At 41.9% G+C, this 23053-nt stretch overlaps 1 protein-coding gene across 1 annotated transcript in view; it reads right to left on the bottom strand.

Moving 5' to 3' along the window:
• nhsl2 (NHS-like 2) overlaps positions 1-23053 on the bottom strand; it is a 58109-nt gene that overhangs the window by 12347 nt on the left and 22709 nt on the right. Inside the window, exon 2 of the mRNA XM_080838712.1 lies at positions 76-228. Coding sequence (XP_080694838.1) covers positions 76-228 — 153 coding nt within the window. The remainder of the gene's footprint in view (positions 1-75; positions 229-23053) is intronic.

Here is a 23053-nt window from a genome sequence, read left to right on the forward strand (position 1 = left end):
CTGTGCCGCCCTGAGCACCACTACCTGTCACATTCCCCTCAGAATGGTTCCATTCCCCCAGGAAGCCTTCCTTACCTTGCAGCAGGCTCTGCAGGTTGAGCTGAGCTTCCTGATGCAGCTCCTGCACACACTCCGGCCTACTCCAGGAGCCGAACACATTCACATGCTGTTGCCATGACGATTGGAAGTGGGCCGTTCGCTTGCTCTCTGAGTCCAAGTTGGTGTTGGCTGGTAGGAAGGAGGAGAGGCAAAGAGGGAGGGGAGAGGGAGGAGATGGAGAGATGCAGAGAGAGAGAATGGGAGAGAACAAGATAAATGTAGGGGGAAGAAGAGAGGGAGGGAGGGACATTTATAAATACAAATGGATAATATTTACATGGTTAATACCCAGAGATGTCGGACTGATAATGAAAGCTAAAGCGTGATGCCAGAAGTGTTTTCTACCTAACCAATCAAACGGTGGTGAGACTGTAATCATTATAACAATTCATTCATTAGTGATCTGATGTGTTTGCGTGGTTTAGGCAGACAAACAGATCAAAGCAACATCTTGTTGGTTCTGTACATGGAGACTTTTTTGTTTCAAACAATAAGTTAGTGTGTTTGTTTTTTTATCGACATGTTAATCAATGTTTTTTACTCAAAGAAGGCAGTTGGTGATGCTGTCCTGAGTATGTGTTTTAAGTAATAGCACTGGTTTCAGAGACAGGGTCTCAATTACAGTGTTCCACTTATCCTCCTGTGGGCAGAGCAATACTGATCATTCATCACAGTCCCTCTCCCTATTTCTCACTAAAATCAGGCTTAAACTTACACTCATTATACAGCCCCATGATGGATGATAAAAAAACAGATACATTTACAAAGGTGCAACACAATGGCATTAGATTATATTGGAGCCAATCTCAGGGAATAGTATCCCTTAGGATGGCTTTGATGAGACACAAAGTAAAGAAAAGGTTTGAAAACAGAAATCACCAATTTTCACCATGTTCTATGCCTCTGTGTATTGCAGGCACATGCGATGTCACCAAGGCATTAAGCTGAAGAAGAGAGAGCAGGGGAGACTGCTCATGCCCCATGTGGTTCAATGTGTACATTTAATTACAAGTTCAGCTGCAGATCTCCAAGGAAGAATTAAGATGCTCGCTTTGCTCTTACATAACCCAAATGATTTAGAGGAGCTGAAAGACTGAAAGGCTTGAGATGAAAATGAAGAAGCCATCAAGCACTACTTAGTACACAGTGAATAGAAGAAGCATCAGAGAAAGACATCTGTCATAGAGTAGTCTTTCACCACATAAGTCCTGAAGGGATTGGTTGACAAGGACTGAAGCACTAATGAGGAATTCTTCCCTGGTTTATGTTCATATATTGGTTTCCTAGAGGAGTTCAAGGTTGTGAAATATAACAGATACAAGAAGATATTCGACTTTGTGAAGAATTATTGAATTTAAAGAGGCATGTTATTTCACATGAAAACTCACAACTCAAATAATGAGCGTGGAAAGATTCAGAGAGAGTATGAGGAGGACCAAAATACTGAAAGCCATTGACTTCACCTGACCTCTAGAGTCTTACTATAGTGTGGTCTGAACCAACACAAAGATGCAAGTTTCCTATTTGAACAGTGAATGCTATTTCACCCCGAAGTTAAAGTCAGGGTGACTAATGCCACATCCCCTGTGGGCTAAAATAAGCCAACTAAACTCTTCATCACCAGCATGAGATTTTTCACAATACTGCTTAAAGACCAGCCATGAAGGAAAAAATATTGCAACCCAAATGCATACATACACACACCGCATTACACAAATTTGTGCACAAGCACACCACATTTTTCCGCCATCTTTTTATTAACATTCAGATCAGTTCATGGCATATGTGTGTGTGTGCTGTGAATCAGAATGGTGGTGGCAGTAGAGTAGAGTCAGCAGAGGCCCTCGCTCTCTTAGCCCAGGCAAAGCATATAGAGCTGACGTCCATCTCCATTCAGAAGCATTGGCTATTATGACACATCTAATTAGTCAAATATCTATTACTGGCTTGATGAATCACTTTAATACAGAAAGAGGCAATAAAGAAAAACATGTAGACTTTTAGCTTAGTGACGGGCAGTATGTAGAACATGTTAAAATGGCGGATTCAAGGCTTTGTTGGGTTTAATTAGATCATGTCTCTAACCTCTAGGCCAGATGGCGAAATATCAAAGACTCCAATGGGCAGATGGGAAAAGACATTCCAAGAGATACATCCATAAAGAACTATGAGCAGGGCAAACAACAAGATAGAGAACATGGATTAGGATTCATTAAGGTAATGATGGATGACAGAAAACAAATACTGTATACTGTTACAGTGTTGTCTTGCACAGCAGACTTATACATGTCTGGAGACCACCATAGTCAAATATGGACTAAATATGAGTGGGAATGATTTCTGAAACCAGCAAAACATTATTAAAGACAGGGCTTAAAGTGGATTGGAGGTCTTTGACCTAAAGGCACAGACCGAGATTCTGGTGAAAGGCTGTTGAGGTTTGAGCTCAACAGACAGTCAAATTTAACCCCTCCCTTCCCCTTCCATGCTCTTGATGTATTGATTGGCTGAAATAGTTTAAATGACCTACAATTTGAAAAGGACAAGCCTTACAGGCCAGGTGATGCAACAAGAGCTTTACCAGCACATCAGGACTCTCATTTAGGCTACTTTAGGCTAGTACTCTACTATCTGCACACAGTGATGACTCACTCTGTTTCTCTGTTATGAAAAGGGAGTATTAGAGCTATAGTGTTTGCACACAGAAAATAAATCAGAGGGGGCCATTTTTTCCTCTGATAACTGGGAGGGAGCTGCCAGAAGCAATTATGCTCAGAATGTTCCCTCTCACTCCCCTGAACCTTATTGGGATGTATCTGACTGGAACCCTCGGCACACCGAGCCAAGCACACACAATAATATAAAGATTTGGAGTGGGGCTTACAACCCATTCTGTAGAAGGAATGGCAGATTTGTTTGGGTGTTATTATGATAAGTGAGAGCAAAGCTATCAACAATCAGCATGCACCTTCTGAAATATAACTAGTGTCTTACCAAAATGTCTGAAAAGCAACTATGTACAAGAGAAAATTAATAATACACAGTGATGTTAATCCTCACCAATATTTACAGTGAGGTTCTTTTTTAGCCTTTCTACAATGGCTACAATGAATGTAGTCGTCTATACTGAAACACTGCACAGAGTTCCAAATGACTCTCATACTGTGTATGAGAGTCATTTGGTTCCTCAGCATAGCTCTAGCCTAGGGCTGGAAAATATGATCAGGCCAGTTAGGCCTTCATGGGTTGGAGACAGACCAGGGATGATGAGATCTCACAGTCATGGCATTAATATACACTTCTTATTCTGTTTCTTTTTTCTCCATGGTAACATCATCCACAGTGGTTATTTCTGTCACAGGTCAATGAGTGCAGAAAAACAGAACCCATAAGCACAGAGAAAACTTAGAATACAAAAAGGTGTCAGATAGCACAGAAGATCTTTCTCAAAAGAGATAATAACACAACAACCTAAACAGAGCAGTCAAACCAAAAAGCAAAGCAAAGTCTGAGGAATAACTTAGTTTAAAGGGTTCCAAATATCTGGCCACTAGGTCCAAGTAAGTCAAAGTCTCCACAATCAAAAAAACATGATTAAGGATTGAGGAGGGATGGAATCCAGTAATAAAATCCACTGATAGGTGTGACCAAGGATGGGCGAGGATGGGAAGTGAGTGAAGAAGGTATTAGGGCTTCCTGGTCACAGATTCTTGGTACATGCTTGGCAAGCAGCTACAGCTACTGTCAACCCCAGGATGACCGACTAGTTTAGAAGCTTGCCCTCACTTAAGGAACTCTGAGTGACAACACCCTTGGTCAAAGGTTTGTCAGGAGGCACTTTGTTAGATGGAGGACCTGTCTGTTGGGCTCTTATGAAGATCTTTGTACAGGAGCAATGATGATGGAGTCTGGAATGATCTTATTAGATGGGCTATTACCATCTGCCTCCAAGAATTGCCTAAAAAGAGTGTCAGATTTTGTATCCTTGCACCCTGGACAGTAGGAGATTGTGAAGTGAAATTTTGTAAAGGGGAGATCCTACTTTGCCTGATGTGGATTTAAGCATTTGACTTCCCAAATGAACCCTAGGTGCATGTGGTCAGTTAGAACTAGGAAAGATTGAACAGCACCCTCTATGCCAGGGGTCTTCAACAGGGCGTCCGCGACCCCCAGGGGGTCCGAGAAGGTCCTGCAGGGGGGTCGCGAAATCTTTGGTTGATAAGACAATTTTTTTTAAGAGTCCTCTCCTGTCTTCCCACTCTGGCTGTGTTTATACAAAGCCTCTTGACCAATCCCACAGGAAGATACCGTTATGATGTCATCTAGTCAGCCTGCTGCCAGTAGTCTGATTTTCTTTGGCTGTGCTTCAACTGAAAAAAAGCCCTAACAAGCCTGTTCAATGTCCGCTACAAAAGCCCCAGGCAATTTGGGTGTGTTGTGTTTTACAAAGCTAACACTATCCCAAAGAATGACCAACTCTGTAGAGGAAGTTGTGCGATACAATGCATGAAAATGAGGCATCCAAACTGAATCGGCAAAATGGCACAGAAGGCATGTCAGTGACAGACTGGCATAATGACATGAGTAAGGATGGGAAACTGTCCTGATGACTTCCAGGGCCCATTGTCTGAGGAGCAGAGTTGACACAAAACTCTTGATGTACTTCCTGAATACCGCCACAGGCAGACAGAATAAATGTTATTATATATGGATTTAAAAGGAGTACAGTTGGTGAAGTCATTCTGGATATGGTATCTTAGCATGGGGCCCTTATGGAAAGTGAATAACCCTGAAGTTTCACAATTTGGGGCCGTGGCCCTGATAAGGCAGGATCAGGGCTTATATGAGTCTGATATCAGGAGTGCCCTGGTTAAAGGGGCTCTATGTAAGCCTGACTAGGCTTTCTAATTTTGCACTTATCACTCCAAGCGTATTGGGGGCAATGTATATTGCTACTACGTTTGTACAACCCTATCTTCTCTCCCGTCGTTGAAGTAAACAAACAATATGATTGAAAGATATCTAGACTAAGGCCTCTTAAGGTACAAAGTTGTATTACGAAAGAGACGGACCGAGGCTAGCTGGTTAGCACGCTAACTTTAACTTTAACTTTTTTAGTGGATAGTATCTGGGAAACACAGTGCATAGCCGTTGTGAAACATTTCATCAAATTATTTGGATATTTCAGTTGCTATAGTTCATTTTTAAATGATTTAAACTAAAACCTAAAAGGAGAGTAGGGATAATAGGAGGAATAGGTACGATAGAATAGATAAAAAAGTAACGGCAAGTATAATAGAGTTCACTCCTGCCTCATACAGAGATTTAAAGAAATAAACTCCCAAGGCCACACAGGATTCCTAACAGTGGACTAAACCTGAAATGATCTCATGAAAGGGTGTGGTTATTATCACTTCCCTGTTCACACAATTTTAACGACAGTTTACTTAAAAACACGAAAGCATACAGTAGAATCACACACAGTGACATAGGCAAAAGCATACAGTGCACTCAGCTCCACACAACAATCCTGTGGGGAGTGGGCTGGCACTCTCTCCTTGACCTCAGTAAACATCACCACAGCTTCTACTCAGCCTGCCGCACTAGGACTCTAAACGGGGCCGATGGGATACACATGGAGGGATGGAATATGCTTTTAGAGGCCAAAGAAAAGAAGGGAAGAGAAAAAAGGACATGCAAAAACGCAGGACTGCACAAGGCAACCGACAGCAACAGAATAGGCAATCTTGACTGAGAAGTTAAAGAAGTGTCACACAGACACACACACACACACACACACACACACACACACACACACACACACACACACACACACACACACACTTACAAAGCCAAAATAAAGATTGCCATATGGAGATTGAAGCTTAACTGAATATCTTCACTTTTCCACTCCCTGGGGATCGTTGAACATACAGTAGTTACGACCAATTAGTAAAGTTTAATGAGCACATGTGTTCTACATGCTAGGAGGACCACATCTCTCCAGTCACAAGACCTTCTAAGAGCCTGAACATACAGCCATGGAACTTGACCTTTATCAGCTATCAGCACATCAATCTAAACAAGAAGTGTCTGCAGAGTGAAGGCAAGTGGGCTTTCTTTGTTTTATAATTAATGATAAATATATTAAATTTAATTTAATATCCCCTGTTTCTTGTGTTTTGCCATCTCTGCTACACAATAATAATAATTGATATGGCACCAGGAGTGCTTAACCTGTACTGACCTATCTTAAGTATCTTACGTTCTTTGTAGCACTTATTAATGATTGATTAAAAACCTTTGCTACCCACATTAACAAACACCATGAACACATCTCATTTGTTCATTAACCTCTGAGGCTGTGACGTTCATTGGCTCAGATTTCACTTGGGCGCTGGTACAAGTACGGTACATTAAATGTGCATTGGCACAGACAGACACACACACACACACACACACACACACACACACACACACACACACACACACACACACACACACACACACACACACACACACAGACACACAGACACACAGATGCACACAGACACACACAGATGCACACAGACACAGACACATACACACACTCATATACACAGATGCATACATACACACACACACACACACAGATGCACACACATATGCCAGTTGGTAGTCTACACTTAACCTCCCTGTCTCTTCTCCTCCTCTATACTACCCAGCCTCTCTTTCACCGCAGCTGAACACACACACTAAAGCCTGCCATCAGGAGTGATCTCACACACACACACACAGGAGCTGGCAGTAAGAGCTGTGACACTCAACGGCTTCATTTAGAAACTCATTTACATAAAAATTCTATGAGGCTTAATTTCTCCCCCATTCATTTTACATACATAATAAGCCAGCCAGTCATGGCCAGTTTTGAGCATATCTGTGAAAGTGCCTGTGAGAGTATCTGTGTGTGTTCTTAGATGTCGTATGTATAATTTTACTGCTGTAAATACACTCATATTATTATAGATAAGTCTTATGTATTATTATACTACTGTATATACACTCACATTATTATAGATACGTAACAAAGTAAGTATCAGAATCCAAGTAACAGGGTTCACTATCAATCCCCCATAATGTGGGACGTCACCAGGAGAATGTATGTACATGTATGTTTACTCTTCTTAAATCAAAGAGAACGCAAACAGTGAGTAGTAGGCTAGTGAATTTTGCAAACAGTGAGTTGTAAGCTTGTGTATTTAGCAAACAGTCTGTAGTAGGCTAGTGTATTTACCAAACTCTGAGTAGTAGGCTAGTGTATTTAGCAAACGCTACATGGAAATAAGCTACACAGTTAACCCTTGCTGTAGTTATAGAGGTGCCATCAGTTACAGTGGAAAAGACCACTTAAAGCTACAATGTCAAATGTCAATTTCACATGTCAAATATCACATTTTAATTTCACATGTCAAATATCACATTTCAATTTCACATATCAAATGTCACATTTGTCACATAATGAAAAAAATGTATGGTCTTTTCATGCACAAAAAATGAAAAAGCTTATGGTTTTTTCTTTTTTAAACCAACAAGAAGTGTGTTAGTGTGTGTTTGTGTGTGTGTGTGTTACCACCATGACCTCGAATGACCCCAAGGTCACTTTCTCATAGGTGTGCCAAGATTCCATCAAATAAGTTGAGACCACTTCAAACCATGTACAAAAACACATTTTGCCTCAGTACACACACTCACACACAAACACAAACACTCACACACACATACAGAAGTTTTTAAACATAGATACAAAATCTAAGATAGCCACTCCAAACTAATTTTGTGAAGGAAACACACAAGGTGAATTCCAACAAGCGAAAAGTCCGGAGGAGCAAAGATACAACATCAATCAATTCAATAGGGTTGTATTAACAACGTTTCTTTCTCTCTCTCTCTCTCTCTCGCTCTCTTTCTCTCTTTATATATATATATATATATATATATATATACACACACAATATCCTTATGTGACCATACATACAATATGAACATCCTAACATCCTGTAAAAACAAGCAGAATCTTTGCAAAGTCTTAAATCCTAAAGCCAGTATATCACTCCCATTGCTCTTTCATCTGTAATCCTACCTGTTGCGCTCCTCAACATCTCCAGCGTTTGTATGTCCAGTGAGCATGAACACAACACAGCCTGGGGTAGACTACCAGAGTTACTGCAGTCTAGAGTATGTGAGCGGAACACTGAAGGAGCGAGGGAAGGAGGGACACAGTGAGGAGAGGGGGGTTTGAAAGATGAGAAGCTACGAGGGAATGGAACAGAAGTATGACACTGATCGAAAAGAAGCTGTAGAGACAACTGCAGAGAGAAAGAGAGAGAGCGAGCGGGAGGGGGACACAGAGAGAGTGAGAGAGAGAGAGAATGGAAGGAGGAGACTGCATGCTTCCTCCAATGTGTTGTTGGGGAAAGACAGGAAGTGTTTGGGGTCTGAGGATCCCCCCATACACACACTCATACACACACTAATACACATACAGTACATACTCTCTTTCTCTCTCACACACACACACACACACACACGCACACACGCATAAACACACACATATACACACACACACACACACACATACACACGCACACACGCACACACACACACACACACGCACACGCACACGCACACGCACACGCACACAAACACAAACACAAACACACACACACAGACACACACACACACACACACATACACACACACACACACACACACACATACACACCCACACACACTTACATACACAAACACACACACTTACATACACTCCATTGTCAGCACTGCCCTGCTCTTTCCTTCCTCAACTCACAATCCCTTCCTGCTCCAACACTAAAGCAGCCAATAGGAAGACAGCGCTCCCATCCCACTCGTGGTTCAAAGTCAAACAAGGCAGCACAAGTTCATTAAATAGACAATCAACATCAATATATCCAAAAAGGCTCAAATACACCATTTGTCTACACTGTACATCCACACACTACGGTTATAATACATATTGGCAAATGCCATATGGATATGCTAGGAAATTCTTGTCAGTTGAGTTGCCTGAAATGTAATGGAAAACTGTAAGCTCAGATAGTCCAGCGAGCCATTCATCATTAAACTACCTCACCACCACAACTGGCTTCCCAGTCACATACTTATACACACACACATATGTGTCATCGAGTCACATACTTATACATGCACACATGTGTGTCAGCCAGGCGCATAGACACCCACACATGTATTAAACTGTCCAGTCCAGTAACATGTGACCCTGAGCAAGGTTTCAATGACTCTAGTAAACTATAGTGTGATGGAGGGAGAAAGAACTAATGTGGCGTCCAACCAGCATGCACACAGGGTTATCTGTGTTGTCACAGCAACATTCAGCTGCTCCCTAATCTGTCTCAACATGAAACAGGACCAAATTGTGTACTTTTTTTGCACAATCTTGACAACAAGAATCACGTTGTTTTAAATGAGCATTCGCTATCAACCATTTATAAATATCTCTATCGACATTTAATGATGCATTACGTCCACAACTGAACGTAAGAGAGGTTTTTATAGGTACAATGTGGGGTATCTGAGACAATTAAAACCTTAAGAGGCACATGAATATTTTAACATTCATAATTTAAGTTACATAAAAATCATTGCATCATTGCAAAAATCATCAGTGTCAAAGCTTGACATGAATCTGTCTAATTGGATGAGCGCTCCATTGAGCTGCTAAATGTCCATGTTCACATACTTTATCAAATAATTAAAAATATATCAATGAATAACAGCAGGCGACACCAATCTCCCTCACATAGAAAATGCATTCACCCGGCCACAAACACACACACATTTGACAGCCTGTCTTTACCACCTGTCCGTTTCCATGACAACAGTTGCTCAGTCATACATGGCCACTCATGACCCCCCCCCCCCTCTGTCTCCCGCTCTATTTTCCACGACCATTCTACTCCCTTTTCCTCCCATCTCCTCCCCTTCCTGTCTCCTTTCTTGAATCTGTCTTTTCTCTCTCGCTCTCTCTCTCTCTATCTGCTTCCCTTCCTCTCTCTCTCAATGCAGGGGTCCAGCCCCTCTGTTGGAAGATGACGTCATTGGCAAAAGAAAACATGAATGAAAAAGCTACATGTGCTAAAATGAGCTTAATAATCAATCGTAGCTCATGCTAACAACCACGCTTAGACTCTCCAGCACCTCATACTCTAAGCCTTGAGTGCACAGACATGAAATGAGCTTTGATCCTCCGACACCATACAGGCTCAAGAATCCGTAAATACATAAAGTGTTACCTACATCATGTTCACTGCATATCAAATACTCCAATGGTTACATCATACTCCAAACATTTGCAATGTATATTTCCATATGGTGCTCTTTTATAGGGATCAAGGGATGTGCAGCCAAGCATTGGAGCACTGCAGCAAATGCAAAGCAAACACGCCCAGCAAAGCCAATTGAGATGAACTACAATACCATTATATCATAAATTATACTATAATATACCACAAAACCATTATATCATATGTTTTACCATTATATACCACAACAATTTACATTGTAAGATTCCGTCGGCTGAGAGTGTTAAGGAATACCTCAATGAACAAGCAGTTTGAGAATCACACTGCACTGGGCAGATAACAGAGAGATGGACATACGCTTGACAAAGTGACAACCATCAGTGACCATAATCAGCTAGAGACAGAGAAGGAAAGATAGGAAAAGAGAGAGAGAGAGACAGAGAGAAAGAGAGACAGGAAGAGAGAAAAAGAGAGATATGTAAGCGTGAATCTGAAAATCCCATTAAGATGACTGCTCTGCCAGACGTCCACACCAGGTCACCTCTATTCCCATAAGTGTGCAACACTGTGTGTTTGTGTCTGTTTGTGTGTGTGTCTGTGTGTGTGTGTGTGTGTGTGTGTGTGTGTTTGTGTGTGTGTGTGTGTGTGTGTGTGTGTGTGTGTGTTTGTGTGTGATGTGTGTGTGTGTGTCTGTGTGTCTGTGTGTCTGTGTGTCTGTGTGTTTGTTCAAATATATTTCTATATGTCCATATGTCAGTGTGTCTAAATGTGTTAGTCCCGGTCTCCAAGAGTACGTGTTGTGTGTAGATGAGAATGTTCTAAGCTCTGCAGATGAAAGCCCCTGTCACACTGTCTCCCCCCTCAGCACCTCGCCATAGCGTGCGTCCCCTCTCCTCCCTTACTATCCTTCTACTCCCTCTGTAGCCTTCTCTCCCTTTTCTCTCTGTCTGTCTCCCTCTCCCTCTCCCTGTCTCCATTCCCCCTTTTCTACTCAGTGCACAAGGAAACTGATTTATGAGGGGTTGTCATCCCCCCTGCTCCTTCCTCTCTCTCTGTCCCTTAGCCAGTAGGAAAATAAGATTGGAGTCATAGGAGTAAAGGAATGACAGTCACACTCCACAGACGCTTGGAAGATAGATGGAACAGACAGAGCTAAATTATATATGCACATGACACACATGAATTGCTTCAGTAAAATCAAGAATACAATTCCTCAGTGACAATACACACAAACACACACACACACACAGGCACACGCACGCATGCACACAAACACACACACAGCTTTAAGTTTTGCACAACTAACAAGATGTTACACACACCTCCAGCCTACTTATACGTATGTACATACTTGTTAGTATAACTAAATGCATCCAGTGGCACCTATGCATGTGTGTGTGTGTGTGTGTGTGTGTGTGTGTGTGTGTGTGTGTGTGTGTGTGTGTGCGTGTGTGTGTTCGTTACCTGTTGCCCCCTTGACTTTGTGTCTCCCTTTGGCCCGGCGTTGGGTATTGCCCATGGCTCCGTGTTTCCTGTCCCAAAACATCACCTCATCCCAGAGGTGCCAGCAGCCTCACTCACACACTGACTGACTGAGCTACGGCACACGCGCGCGTCTGCAAGTGTGTGTGAGCGCATGTGTCTGTGTCTGAGCATGCATGCATACTATCGGATGCACGTGCATGCGTGTGTGTGTGTGAGTGTGTGTGTGTATCTCAGTGTGTGGGTTTGATGGAGCGCTGCCGCGGAGCCTGCAAGCGTATTTGTATCTGTGAAAGCGGTTGTTGGCACAAGTGTGCGTGTGAGTGTGTGTGTGTGTGTGTGTGTGTGAGTGTGTGAGTGTGTATGTGTATCAGTGAGTGAGCATGTGAGTATGACTGAGGGAGAAAGGGAGAGAGGCAGAAAAGGTTGGGAGGGGGTAAAGGAAGAGTGAGAAACAGAAAGAGAGAGAAAGAGAGCGAGCGAGAGAGAGAGAGGGAGAGAGAGAGAGAGAGAGAGAGAGAGAGAGCATGCGTCTGTTTGATTCCAGCCAGTCACAGATTTTGTTGTGTGTTCATTTCATTGAGAGACGGGGAGGGCTAAACGTATGCATGGAGGAATGGAGAGAAAAAGGGAGGGAGAGGGAGAGAGAGGAGGCAGTGAAAGTGAGAGAGGAGGAGGGAAACAAGAACAGAACAGGGGTAAAGAGGGGTAGAAACAGAAAAGAGATGAGAGGGAGAGAAGGAAAGGAAAGGAAAGGCTTATCACTGATGAATGATCCAGAGGGAGAGGAGGAGCCACTGCAGCTGGAGAAGGAGGAAGAGAGAGGGAGAGAGAGAGAGAGAGAGACCAAGGAGAAGATGATATAAGGATGAGCAGTAAAGAGAGAGAGATAGAGCGAAAAGGAGGGAGGGGGGATGTGAAATGAGAATCACAGGACCTAGAGAACAGGAGCTGAATACTGAATACACAGGATAAGTGGAAGAGGTGTAGACAGAGCAGAGTTGCACCAACGCTTGTTTCTGCAGGAAGACTATAACATACGGAGAGAACGGCTGAGAATGGGGATCTGCTTGGTCCAGAAGAAACATGCATTGCCTGACACGATCAAAGGGCATCCATACATAAACACATAAGGACATAGAAGGATACGATAATGGAGCTTTACTAAGGCACAGCATGAAAGGAGAATAAGGAAAGAGTATGTTATAATGTACATATAGCACATTATTCAACAGTCTAAGACATGTCAGAGAAAGAGAAATTACCAAAGCCATCTAATAAATGGAGAGGCATGAGAGAGCATGAAAGCCTGTTATGAGATTGTGCTGTGCACCACGGGCAGTGGGAGCTGCTAGCAGGAGCAGGACGCATACTGCAGAGGAGAGGAGGGGAGAAGAGGGGAGAGGAGAGGAGAGGAGAGGAGAGGAGAGGAGAGGAGGGGAGAGGAGAGGAGAGGAGAGGAAAGGAGAGGAAAGGAGAGGGCAGGTCCCTCCCTCCCTCCCTCCACTGCAGACTGAAGGTTTAGCATTCCAAACCACAGCACGCCTCTCCATTATCAATTCATCACAGGCATCTGTCTAGTAAACATCACATGACCCACACAGGCAAGCAGTAAATCCCACACACAGACACAGACACAAACACACGGTGCTCAGCGCAGAGATATTCTCCATAAGCTCTGTATGTACATGAACATAGTATGCATGGACATGTTAAAAAAAGGATATGGTCCTCAGTTAGAGACAAATTATTTTTGTTCTATTCGGTTTTATGTCTCATGTAAGGGTATGTATATCAAAATATACAGATGTCATCTCAACACACATACACACATACACACATACACACATACACACACACGCACGCACAAACACACATCACACACACACACACACACACACACATGCACACGCACACACATACACACATGCGCACACACACAAACCCACTCTCAAACCAGGGACGTGCAGTCATAGGAGGCAGGGGAGGCAGAGCCTCACCTGTCATTTTGAAAAGTCAAAAAAAAAAATATTAAAAAAATATTATTTTTTTTGTATAATAATCATATATATTTATGTATTATAAAATAAATATTCATATTTCTCTAGTTATCTGTGTTACGAGTGTCATTTCTGCATGATTCCGATCATTTCGAGCATTTTTATTATCAAAATCGCTGAATTTGAGCATTTCCGGTTCCCAGTGATCAGCCAATGAACATTGGACGTGCGGTCAAGGGAGGCAGATGCATTGCAGTCTATGGGCAGGGTAGGCAGTGCCTCCCCTAGGATTGCGAAATCACTCCAAACTGCGTTTTACGCATGCGTGCGCAAGCGTAGAACCTTTTGAGTTGAGCTGAAAACGCATTGAAAAATATTGCAAGGGAGGCACGCACTACCACGGATTCAAGAAGGGTGGCGAGCGAGAGGGCACTTGTTGGGTATATAATCTGACGTTGGATTTTCTTCTTCACTTCTCTACTTGAGTTTGACAGCGAAAATGGAAGATTGCATTGCTAACCTGAGGCATGTTGAATTAACTAAGAACGTTTAAGTATTTTAAGTTAACACAGTAGTATTACACATTTGCATTGGAGTATTTCACGTTTCCCAACGGGACTACATATTCATGCGCAACACGAACCTAAAGAAGCTAAAGGCTGTTGATGCAGGAAAGTTGTCTTGAAGTTGTGAGCAGACTAGGTAGGTGCTAATCCTTAGCTAAACTAGCCACTGACTGCATTCACTCAAGAAGAGGACAACGGATTTCCACTGATCTATACTGATAATCGTGAGTGGATTAATTTTGTTTCACCTCAAACTGACGGTTATGAGCTCCAACGAAAGTGCACCAACTTTAAATTATACTGGCCAGTAGAACATTTTGGTATTGTGTGCTATGTATGCGGTGTTTAACTGTTTACATGTTAATATGTTGTGTAAATAAATATGGAATTGTTTTTTCGAAGCTGTCCGAGTTGGTTAAATGGTCATTTAAATTAGCATCCCACCACCGTAGTTATATTTTCTCCAGACAAAATTAAATGAGCCATATCATTGGTGGGAGGGCTACATACACTAGCTTGCAACTATTAATATCTTATTAATAACTCATCATAATACAATAAAAAAAAACAATCGTTTGAAAATAATGGTATTAGACAATAAAACAACGTTTTTTCAGTTCTGATCAGATGACAATTTTAAAACCATAGACATATATACATGTATATATACATTATATATATAGTTTAAACTAGAGCTCAAAATGACGTAATCACTTCCGGTTTCTGTGCCTCACCAGCTCCGAACCTCACTGCACGTCCCTGTCTCAAACGCCATCCCTTGGCCATATTTAATTGTGGTCTGTTTGGGTACCCAGCAAACACATCATATGGACGTATATGCACAAACGCTACTACAGGCAACAGACTTGCTAAGTGGACTGTTTACAAATATTTATAGCACAAGCACAAGCCATATGAAATCCATTTCTCTAAGTCAAATATTTAGTTAGAAGTCGTTAATTAACATGTACACATGCATTCTTATATCTTTACAAAAAGATTGATACGTACTATACAAAACTAGTTATATTCTGCTTGTTTCATACAGACATGTAAAGCATCCATGTTCAGCAGTCAGAACGATAAATGCAGAAAGCTTCTCTGTGCAAAGACACTAACACAGTTTCCTATGTCTGTAGTGTCACACATGTGAAAGGGAGAGTTACTGAAGGAAGGAAACACTCACAGTATCTTTCAAAACACACACACGACAGGATCTCTGTTGTCAGCGAGGACGAGAAGAGCTCACAGACACACACACACACACACACACACACACACACACACACACACACACACACACACACACACACACACACACTCACTATTGGAAAAGGTGTGGGCTTAGGTAATGACAGCTCTGAGGATCATCCTCTCATATCCTGTTTTTGACTCTGTATGTGTGTGTACTGAAGGGAGTGAAGCAAGAGTTAAATTGATCAATGTGTGTGAGGTAATGCTGAGAAAGAAACCCACACACACACACTCCAGTAATAACAATTCCAAACTTTTCCAAACATGACCTCAAGCAGGATCAGCCCAACAGCTGAACTCCCCCCCCCCCCCCCCCCCCCTGCATCATGAGATCATGAACAATGCCCCACACATACACCAGAAGGCTGCTTCAGAGCATGGAACTGACACAGCAGAGTGAGCCAATAGGAGGGGGCAGTCCAATGAGCTTGCTTTTCGTACTCCCAAAGGAGCATGGGGTATGACATAGTATAATGAATTTGATGGTTAAGTAATTTAGTTAAATGTGTGGTGTGTGTGTGTGTGTGTGTGTGTGTGTGTGTGTGTGTGTGTGTGTGTGTGTGTGTGTGTGTGTGTGTGTGTGTGTGTGTGTGTGTGTGTGTGTGTGTGTGAGTGTGTGTGTGTGTATGATTGACTAACCTCTAAGTCTCGGTTCTGTCTCTAGTGAACGCTAAACACTTTACCTGTTAATGCTGATGGCTGTGAGAACATTGCTCCTCAGCACCATAACCCATAATTACATATTAAATATATGGAAACCTAGATCTGTCCACTCACTTTGGTTCTTTTCTTCCCCTATCTCCACTGTGGGATGCTTCAGCAGTCTTTCCACCCGATCTACCTGCAGAAACGTTCTGCTTCCAGCTGCTCATTCCCACCAATCTGTTTAGCACAAATTCTACTCTGCTTATGATACATACTATGTGCCAGCCTATTTACCCATAGTATAAGCAAATGTCATTATTGACATAGTTTTCTGCTTCATTGCTCTGCTCATCCTTATAATAGTAACCTTATGAGGACACTGTATACTGCTCTACAATCAATACTTTTTATCCACTATTGATTCTGTATGTGTCATGTATATATCTTCTTTTATGTTTCATGGAATCATGTATGTGTTATGTACATATGTACACATGCATGTGTGTTTATGTTTCATCCTCTGATACGTGTAGGAATCTGATTGCTCCTGATTCTCTCCTTCTCTCCTCCCTTCCCTTCTGCCCCACCACCTTCCTTTTCTATCTCTATCTCTGTGTATGTGGTGAAGCACTATTTTGTACACAATAAAGTTTGCTGACAGATTTAACAACCCTAACCCTAACCCAGAAAAAGAGCACTGTGTTCTGAATGTGATGAAGGTGTTCTCTGTTCTGAATGTGATGAAGGTGTTCCCCAACAATGAAGCCTCTGGTAAAAATCATGGTTCTGTTTGAATGTGTGCTTGAAGGACAGCTAACCATCAAGTAACATAACTGAGAAAAAAATGATCTTGCATAAAATAAAAGAATCTCCGTTTAAAAGCAGTTATAGCTCTGCATCCATGATCTGATTTCATCTAAGAAGCTTACAGGAACTGATGTGGAAGCAGTCATATCAGGTTTAGAGGTGATGGGTGACATCTGTAGGACCTAACACTGGGCTTTCCAGGACTAGTCTTTACATTGGATGAACAAATGATGGGGTGTATTTGCCTTAAGTAAGTTAATGTAACATATTAAAAATCAGTGGATGCTGATGGAGACACTAATGGTAACCAAGAAATCTGTCAGTCATGTAAATGTTTTCATGCTACATGCAGCCTTTAGCCTCCATTAGTGATCTTTGCCAAACATTTTGTCTACTTCTGCGAAGGGAGTGGAGGTAGGAGTGGACCAAAGTAATGAGGTGCTGCCCCTAATCTGCCTGGAGTGGGGAGCGTGAAATCATTTAGCTCACTAGCCAGATAGCCAGGGCTTTACAGCCGTAACCTATCTGGTCTTGTTACTAACCAGGGCCTCGTTTCCCGATAACGACGTATCTTAACGGCCTACGTGGATTTTGGCGTCATCATAGACTCATCATTGGCGTAAGTGCGGCGTCGGGAAACCGCTCTGCAATATCCCTCTTACGACCGATTTCAAGTCCTTTTTAGCGTTCGGGAAACTGGGCTCAGATCTAGAATATGTCTTTGTTGTGAGTGATTCGAACATTTAAATACATTGGAAATGGAATTTGTTCAAGGATATATATATACAGTATATATATATATATATATATATATATATATATATATATAAAATTATATGACTGATGAAGTCACAAATGTTGGCTGAGCAGTAAGAATAGTCAGGATGGAATGAATGAGTATAAACTAAGGATTAATAAAGAAATTACTGCAGCATTAAGAATAGGATCATATACAATAGTGTGGATACAATTATACTACAAAAAATGATCAATAGAAAAGAGAGTAATGAAAGATAGAATTAAGCAAAAACCCAAAGGAAATGTAATAGAAATGGTTAACTGCTAAAAGAAAAATACCTTCCTTACTGAAATAAGACATATGTGTTGCTCCCACATCTGGGAATAGAAACAGGCACAGACACAGCTGTCCAGGGGGGATTGGCTTTTCACTTTTCAAAAAAATGGAACATATTCGATCACAACTTCCTCAAGCAATTAATCAGTAAAGTAAGTGATATAAAGAGTACTATGTATGACATACTGAATTGTATATCCGTTTACTCTTGAATTGTAAATCCATTTATCCATTCTTCTCAGGCATATTTGGCATTGACATTTTTTCAATGTAGTGGAATATATTTGGCACAGACTGAGTTCAGCTGTTGGGGTAAGATGATGTTGAATAGAAAGCCAGTGTGCAAGAGGAACAGCAAACCAAGAATGAAGCACAGCGCTACTGTATGCAGAGCTCTGGCACATGGAACTGTCTGTCATGTTCCCCCACTCAGACATACACCACTCAAATTCACGTACATTCAGTGAGAGAGCGGGCAAGCCTGCATGTCCTGTATCTGAGAGGGCTCGTCAAGCAATATCGGTCTACAAGTCTTTCTCTCCATCTTCCAAGCTCACAGACACTGATGTACATGCAGGGTTGTACTGAAAACAACAGACAGATCTATTTATACACCTTCATCATGTCACACAGTGAGAGGGTAAGACAGAATGATCATAAGTAGAAGAGGTATCGATTGGTCTTGCCTCAGAATCAACTCTCAACCATCACACACAGAGTTACACTACCACAGATATCTCTCTCAGTCCCAGACACCCTCACTAACAGTAGAATATCTTTAAACAGAGGCATTTCACTGAAATCAAATCTGGAAGGCGAAGTTAAACCATCAGTCCTTTCACCTAAGAGTAAATAACCCCACTGCAGCAGGACTGTGTGGCTGCTGTCAACAAGATGGAAGCATTGCACTCCCTTAGCTATAGTCAACACTGGTCTTTCTCACGTCTCGTCAGACAGACGTATCATCATAGTAGCAGAAATGTGTCACAGATGAAACCAGGTGGCCTTGCACTATACTGCATAGCAGTCATAAAGTGACACAGGGGAGGAGACAACACAAACATGTTTTACATAGAAGTACCTTGGTTCCTGTAGCCTTTGGTTGATGGTCACCTTCATATGTCCTCAGAGTAAGGATGTACATAAGACCAGGGTTGAGCAGCAAGCAATCCTCTGTTTGTCAGACTCTACTCTGCATCATGCTCAGTGTCCACTGTTAGTCAGTTTAGACATGTGTTCATATGGCCAAATGATTCTGAACACACATACACACTCCCACTCATGCAATAATGAAGTCTGGTGCAGAGGACATCTGGCCTGAGAATGGAATTATAGGTAATTAGCCACAGTTTAATAATCCTGCCCCATGTTGTGAGGATGAGGAATATGTGAGATTACGGCCTCTCTACGACATGGATTACCCAGCAACCCCTACTCCATGCCCACTGCTCTCCCTCATGCCACCCCCTGCCTGCCCCCTCTGCGCTTCTTTACAATGATTCCTGCTCCTTAATCCTGCCTGGGACATATATTTAGCCATTCCTCGATAAAGTGCATTTATTTTGTTTTGTCAATTAGTGTGAATAACCCTAACTCACTCAATTAAAAAACAATGCAAACAGTACATGTCTATGAGCATAGAAAATCATGAAAACGTAATACTAGTATAACAGTGAAACTATTGGTGGTAACTATTACTATTAAACTATTAAATGTTACTATATCTATTTAGTATAACTTTATCACTAATTATTATTATTATCATTTTAATTATTATTATTATCAATTATTAATGTTTTTTGCATGGTGTCCATGTGCTTTGCATATTGTGTATTGGAAGCCAACCACTCTACACCGAACTGGTAAATCTCTTTGTAAAACTCTGCTGTGCTGTGGATTAAGGCATTGTAATACTATGCTAAACTCAGATGATCAGTGTTAGTAAGGGATCGTCCATCAGGAAAACATGGCACAACCTGATGACCCTCAAAATGTGTCCTTACAAACAACCCCCAATACTGTGGGGATATTTCATGGGAAAAGTAGCTTTGATCGAGGATGTTCCGAGAAAGTGGGGACTAGCAAGATTAAATCCCAAATTTGACAGACAAGACATTCACATCTAAACTGAGATCTGTCTTCAGGATTAACCCTGTTCAACATCTGTCAAAGTCAAGGAATCAATGAAGGTCTGCCATACACAGAAAAACAACACAGACACAGACACTAGCACAGCCCATATCATAGTCATCTTCACCATGGTCCAATGAATGTATGAATTCTAAATCAGCTGCTGATAAACAGTCACCTCCGCTCTGGATTTGTGAGCAGTGTTCACTGAGGTCCAGGTTCGCCTAGAGATCAGGGATTGAGCCAGGATTGACCCCTCTAAGAGTTCAGTTCTAGAGTGTTTACGTCTGATCTGAGGACAGGAAAAGATCCTGCTTCTGAGGTAGAGGTGCTCATCATTGTAAATGCTAGTGGTCCAGGAAGCACAGGATTCAATGGGTACCAGGCAATACAAAAACAGGCAATACAAAAGCCAAACACTCGGATGCAAGGAGCCCCTAAACCCTAAATCATGGTGACAGGGTCATGTTGTTTTAATGCGAGTGGGCTGTAGGCTTTGGTAATTCTGACACAAATTACTATGGTTGTCTGGATCGGTCTGGATAGGATTTGGTCACGCTCTCATACACACAAATACACACAAACACTCAAACACACACTATGCACTACAGGGAGAAAGGCTCATGGTTAAAGTTATGACCCATTCTTTCTTCCATCTAGTAAACGATTTTACACTGGCTCAGAAAGATGGAGGAAAGCCTGGCAAAGATGAGGTGCTCATACCAGATCATACAAGCACCAAGAGTTAGGAGGACAGGCTTTAGCCACAGTATATGCTGGCAAAGGTTATTTCCAAAAAGGCAATCTTTCAAAATCAGGAGATTATACAGTCAAAAAGTCATTTAACAAACAACATGGAATTTATTTTTTTTATTTTGAAAAAACAATCTTAAAATAGGTTTTCTAAAAACAGGATTAATACTGACAGGAGGATACTTAATTTTGCACCCCCAAACTGAGGTTTTGTAAAACTGTGATTGTTCTATGTAGACCTGTTTCCAGCAAAGCTATTGGTTTGGGCCACAAAGGCATTAGATTGGATACATTGTATATAGCAAATGTTACTATGGCAACTATCGCATGATCTTATCTAGATGAGTCGCCACAGGTAAACTGTGTATTTTCAAGAAGATCTTCCAGGTGTACCTCACCATGCAGGTAATTACACACCTCTGTGCAAAACGCAGGAACTCACATTCCAGCCTAGCCATCAGCCATTGTTATCTATCCACATACTCTCTCTCTCTCTCTCTCTCTCTCTCTCTGTCTCTCTCTCTCTCTTTCTTTCTCTCTGAATGAAAGAGAGAGAATCAGAGTGAAGCTCTGAATGTGAAAAGGTACATTCCTCAATTAAAAACAACAACACCAAAATGAACAGCTACATTTGCACATACAAGTCACCTTTAAAGCCATTGCAGAGCCCAATTTCGAGGTTCGGGGGACATTTTACCAGCTGCTGTCATCTTCTGTGCAGACCAACAACTACATGAGGTACAGACATGGGGTGAGATGAGGACTATATGAACTAATCTAGCTCTTTCTACACTCTGTGGCCCACCTGAAGAAAGACCACACCAAGCATAGTCCTCCCACTCCCTAAAGTTTGTCTTAAGAATATGCATTCTGAAGTCAATATATTTCTAAAAGTTGCATTCGCTGAAGGTCATGCACTTAAGTCAGTAGTAGTCACTGTTAATGAAGTTTATATCTGTCTTACCTTTGTGGCTAGACAGCAAAACCCTGATTGAGATCAGCTGCACAAAGGAAGGAGAGAGAGGTGGGCGCTGCTCTGTGTGGTGTTTTCAGGAATGGAGGGAACAGGGGAACAGAGAGAGGAGAGGCTGGATTTTGGGGGGCTGTGGCAGAGAAGAAGTGGGAGAGGGGGTGAGGAGAAGTGAGCTGTGGGAGGAGCTGTTACGAGGATAGAGACCTCCTTTTTCTTGATAGCCTGCCCTTAACTCAGCCCAAAGTTCTCCTGAATATTCTCAGCAACTATGACTCTATCTTCCAGGGTTCTTCTTGTTGCTCCTTGTATCCATTAGTACCAATTGCCAACAATAGTGTGTGTGTGTGTGTGTGTGTGTGTGTGTGTGTGTGTGTGTGTGTGTGTGTGTGTGTGTGTGTGTGTGTGTGTGTGTGTGTGTGTGTAGGTACGGACATATGACTGAGATGTTAAAGGGAGAGAAGGAAAGATAGAAAAGTAGAGAAAAAGAGGAAGAAGATGAAAGACAAGGAGAATACCCTGAGAAAAGGAGAAGGACGAGAAAACCAAAAGTGCTCAAACAAAACAACTCTGTTCCACGGAGGAGAGGGATTAGAAATAGGTTTTTTTCCCTTCATTGAGCCAGATGGCTGAATTTATTACAGTAGCCATGGAAAAAAAAATATTTGTCCATTGTAATTTTTTGACAAGCCTCTTTTTGAGGTACTCCCTGTTTTCATTAAGCATATATGGGCATTCGAGAGGAAAGAATCATGACAGTGGAGCAGAAAGATGGAACCCTAAATGAAAGAAACATAGGATGAAAAGGACTATAAGGACAAGGACTGCGATCGGTGGAGAAGGGAGTATGCTGTGTATTAACAGATCAGCAGATGGTAGCAGCACATGTGCAAGAAGGAGGGATCAAAAATGGTGTCCATGGACGAGCATCGTCA

The sequence above is a fragment of the Sprattus sprattus genome, assembly GCF_963457725.1.
Source record: "Sprattus sprattus genome assembly, chromosome: 5".
In the NCBI taxonomy this organism is placed as follows: domain Eukaryota; kingdom Metazoa; phylum Chordata; class Actinopteri; order Clupeiformes; family Clupeidae; genus Sprattus; species Sprattus sprattus.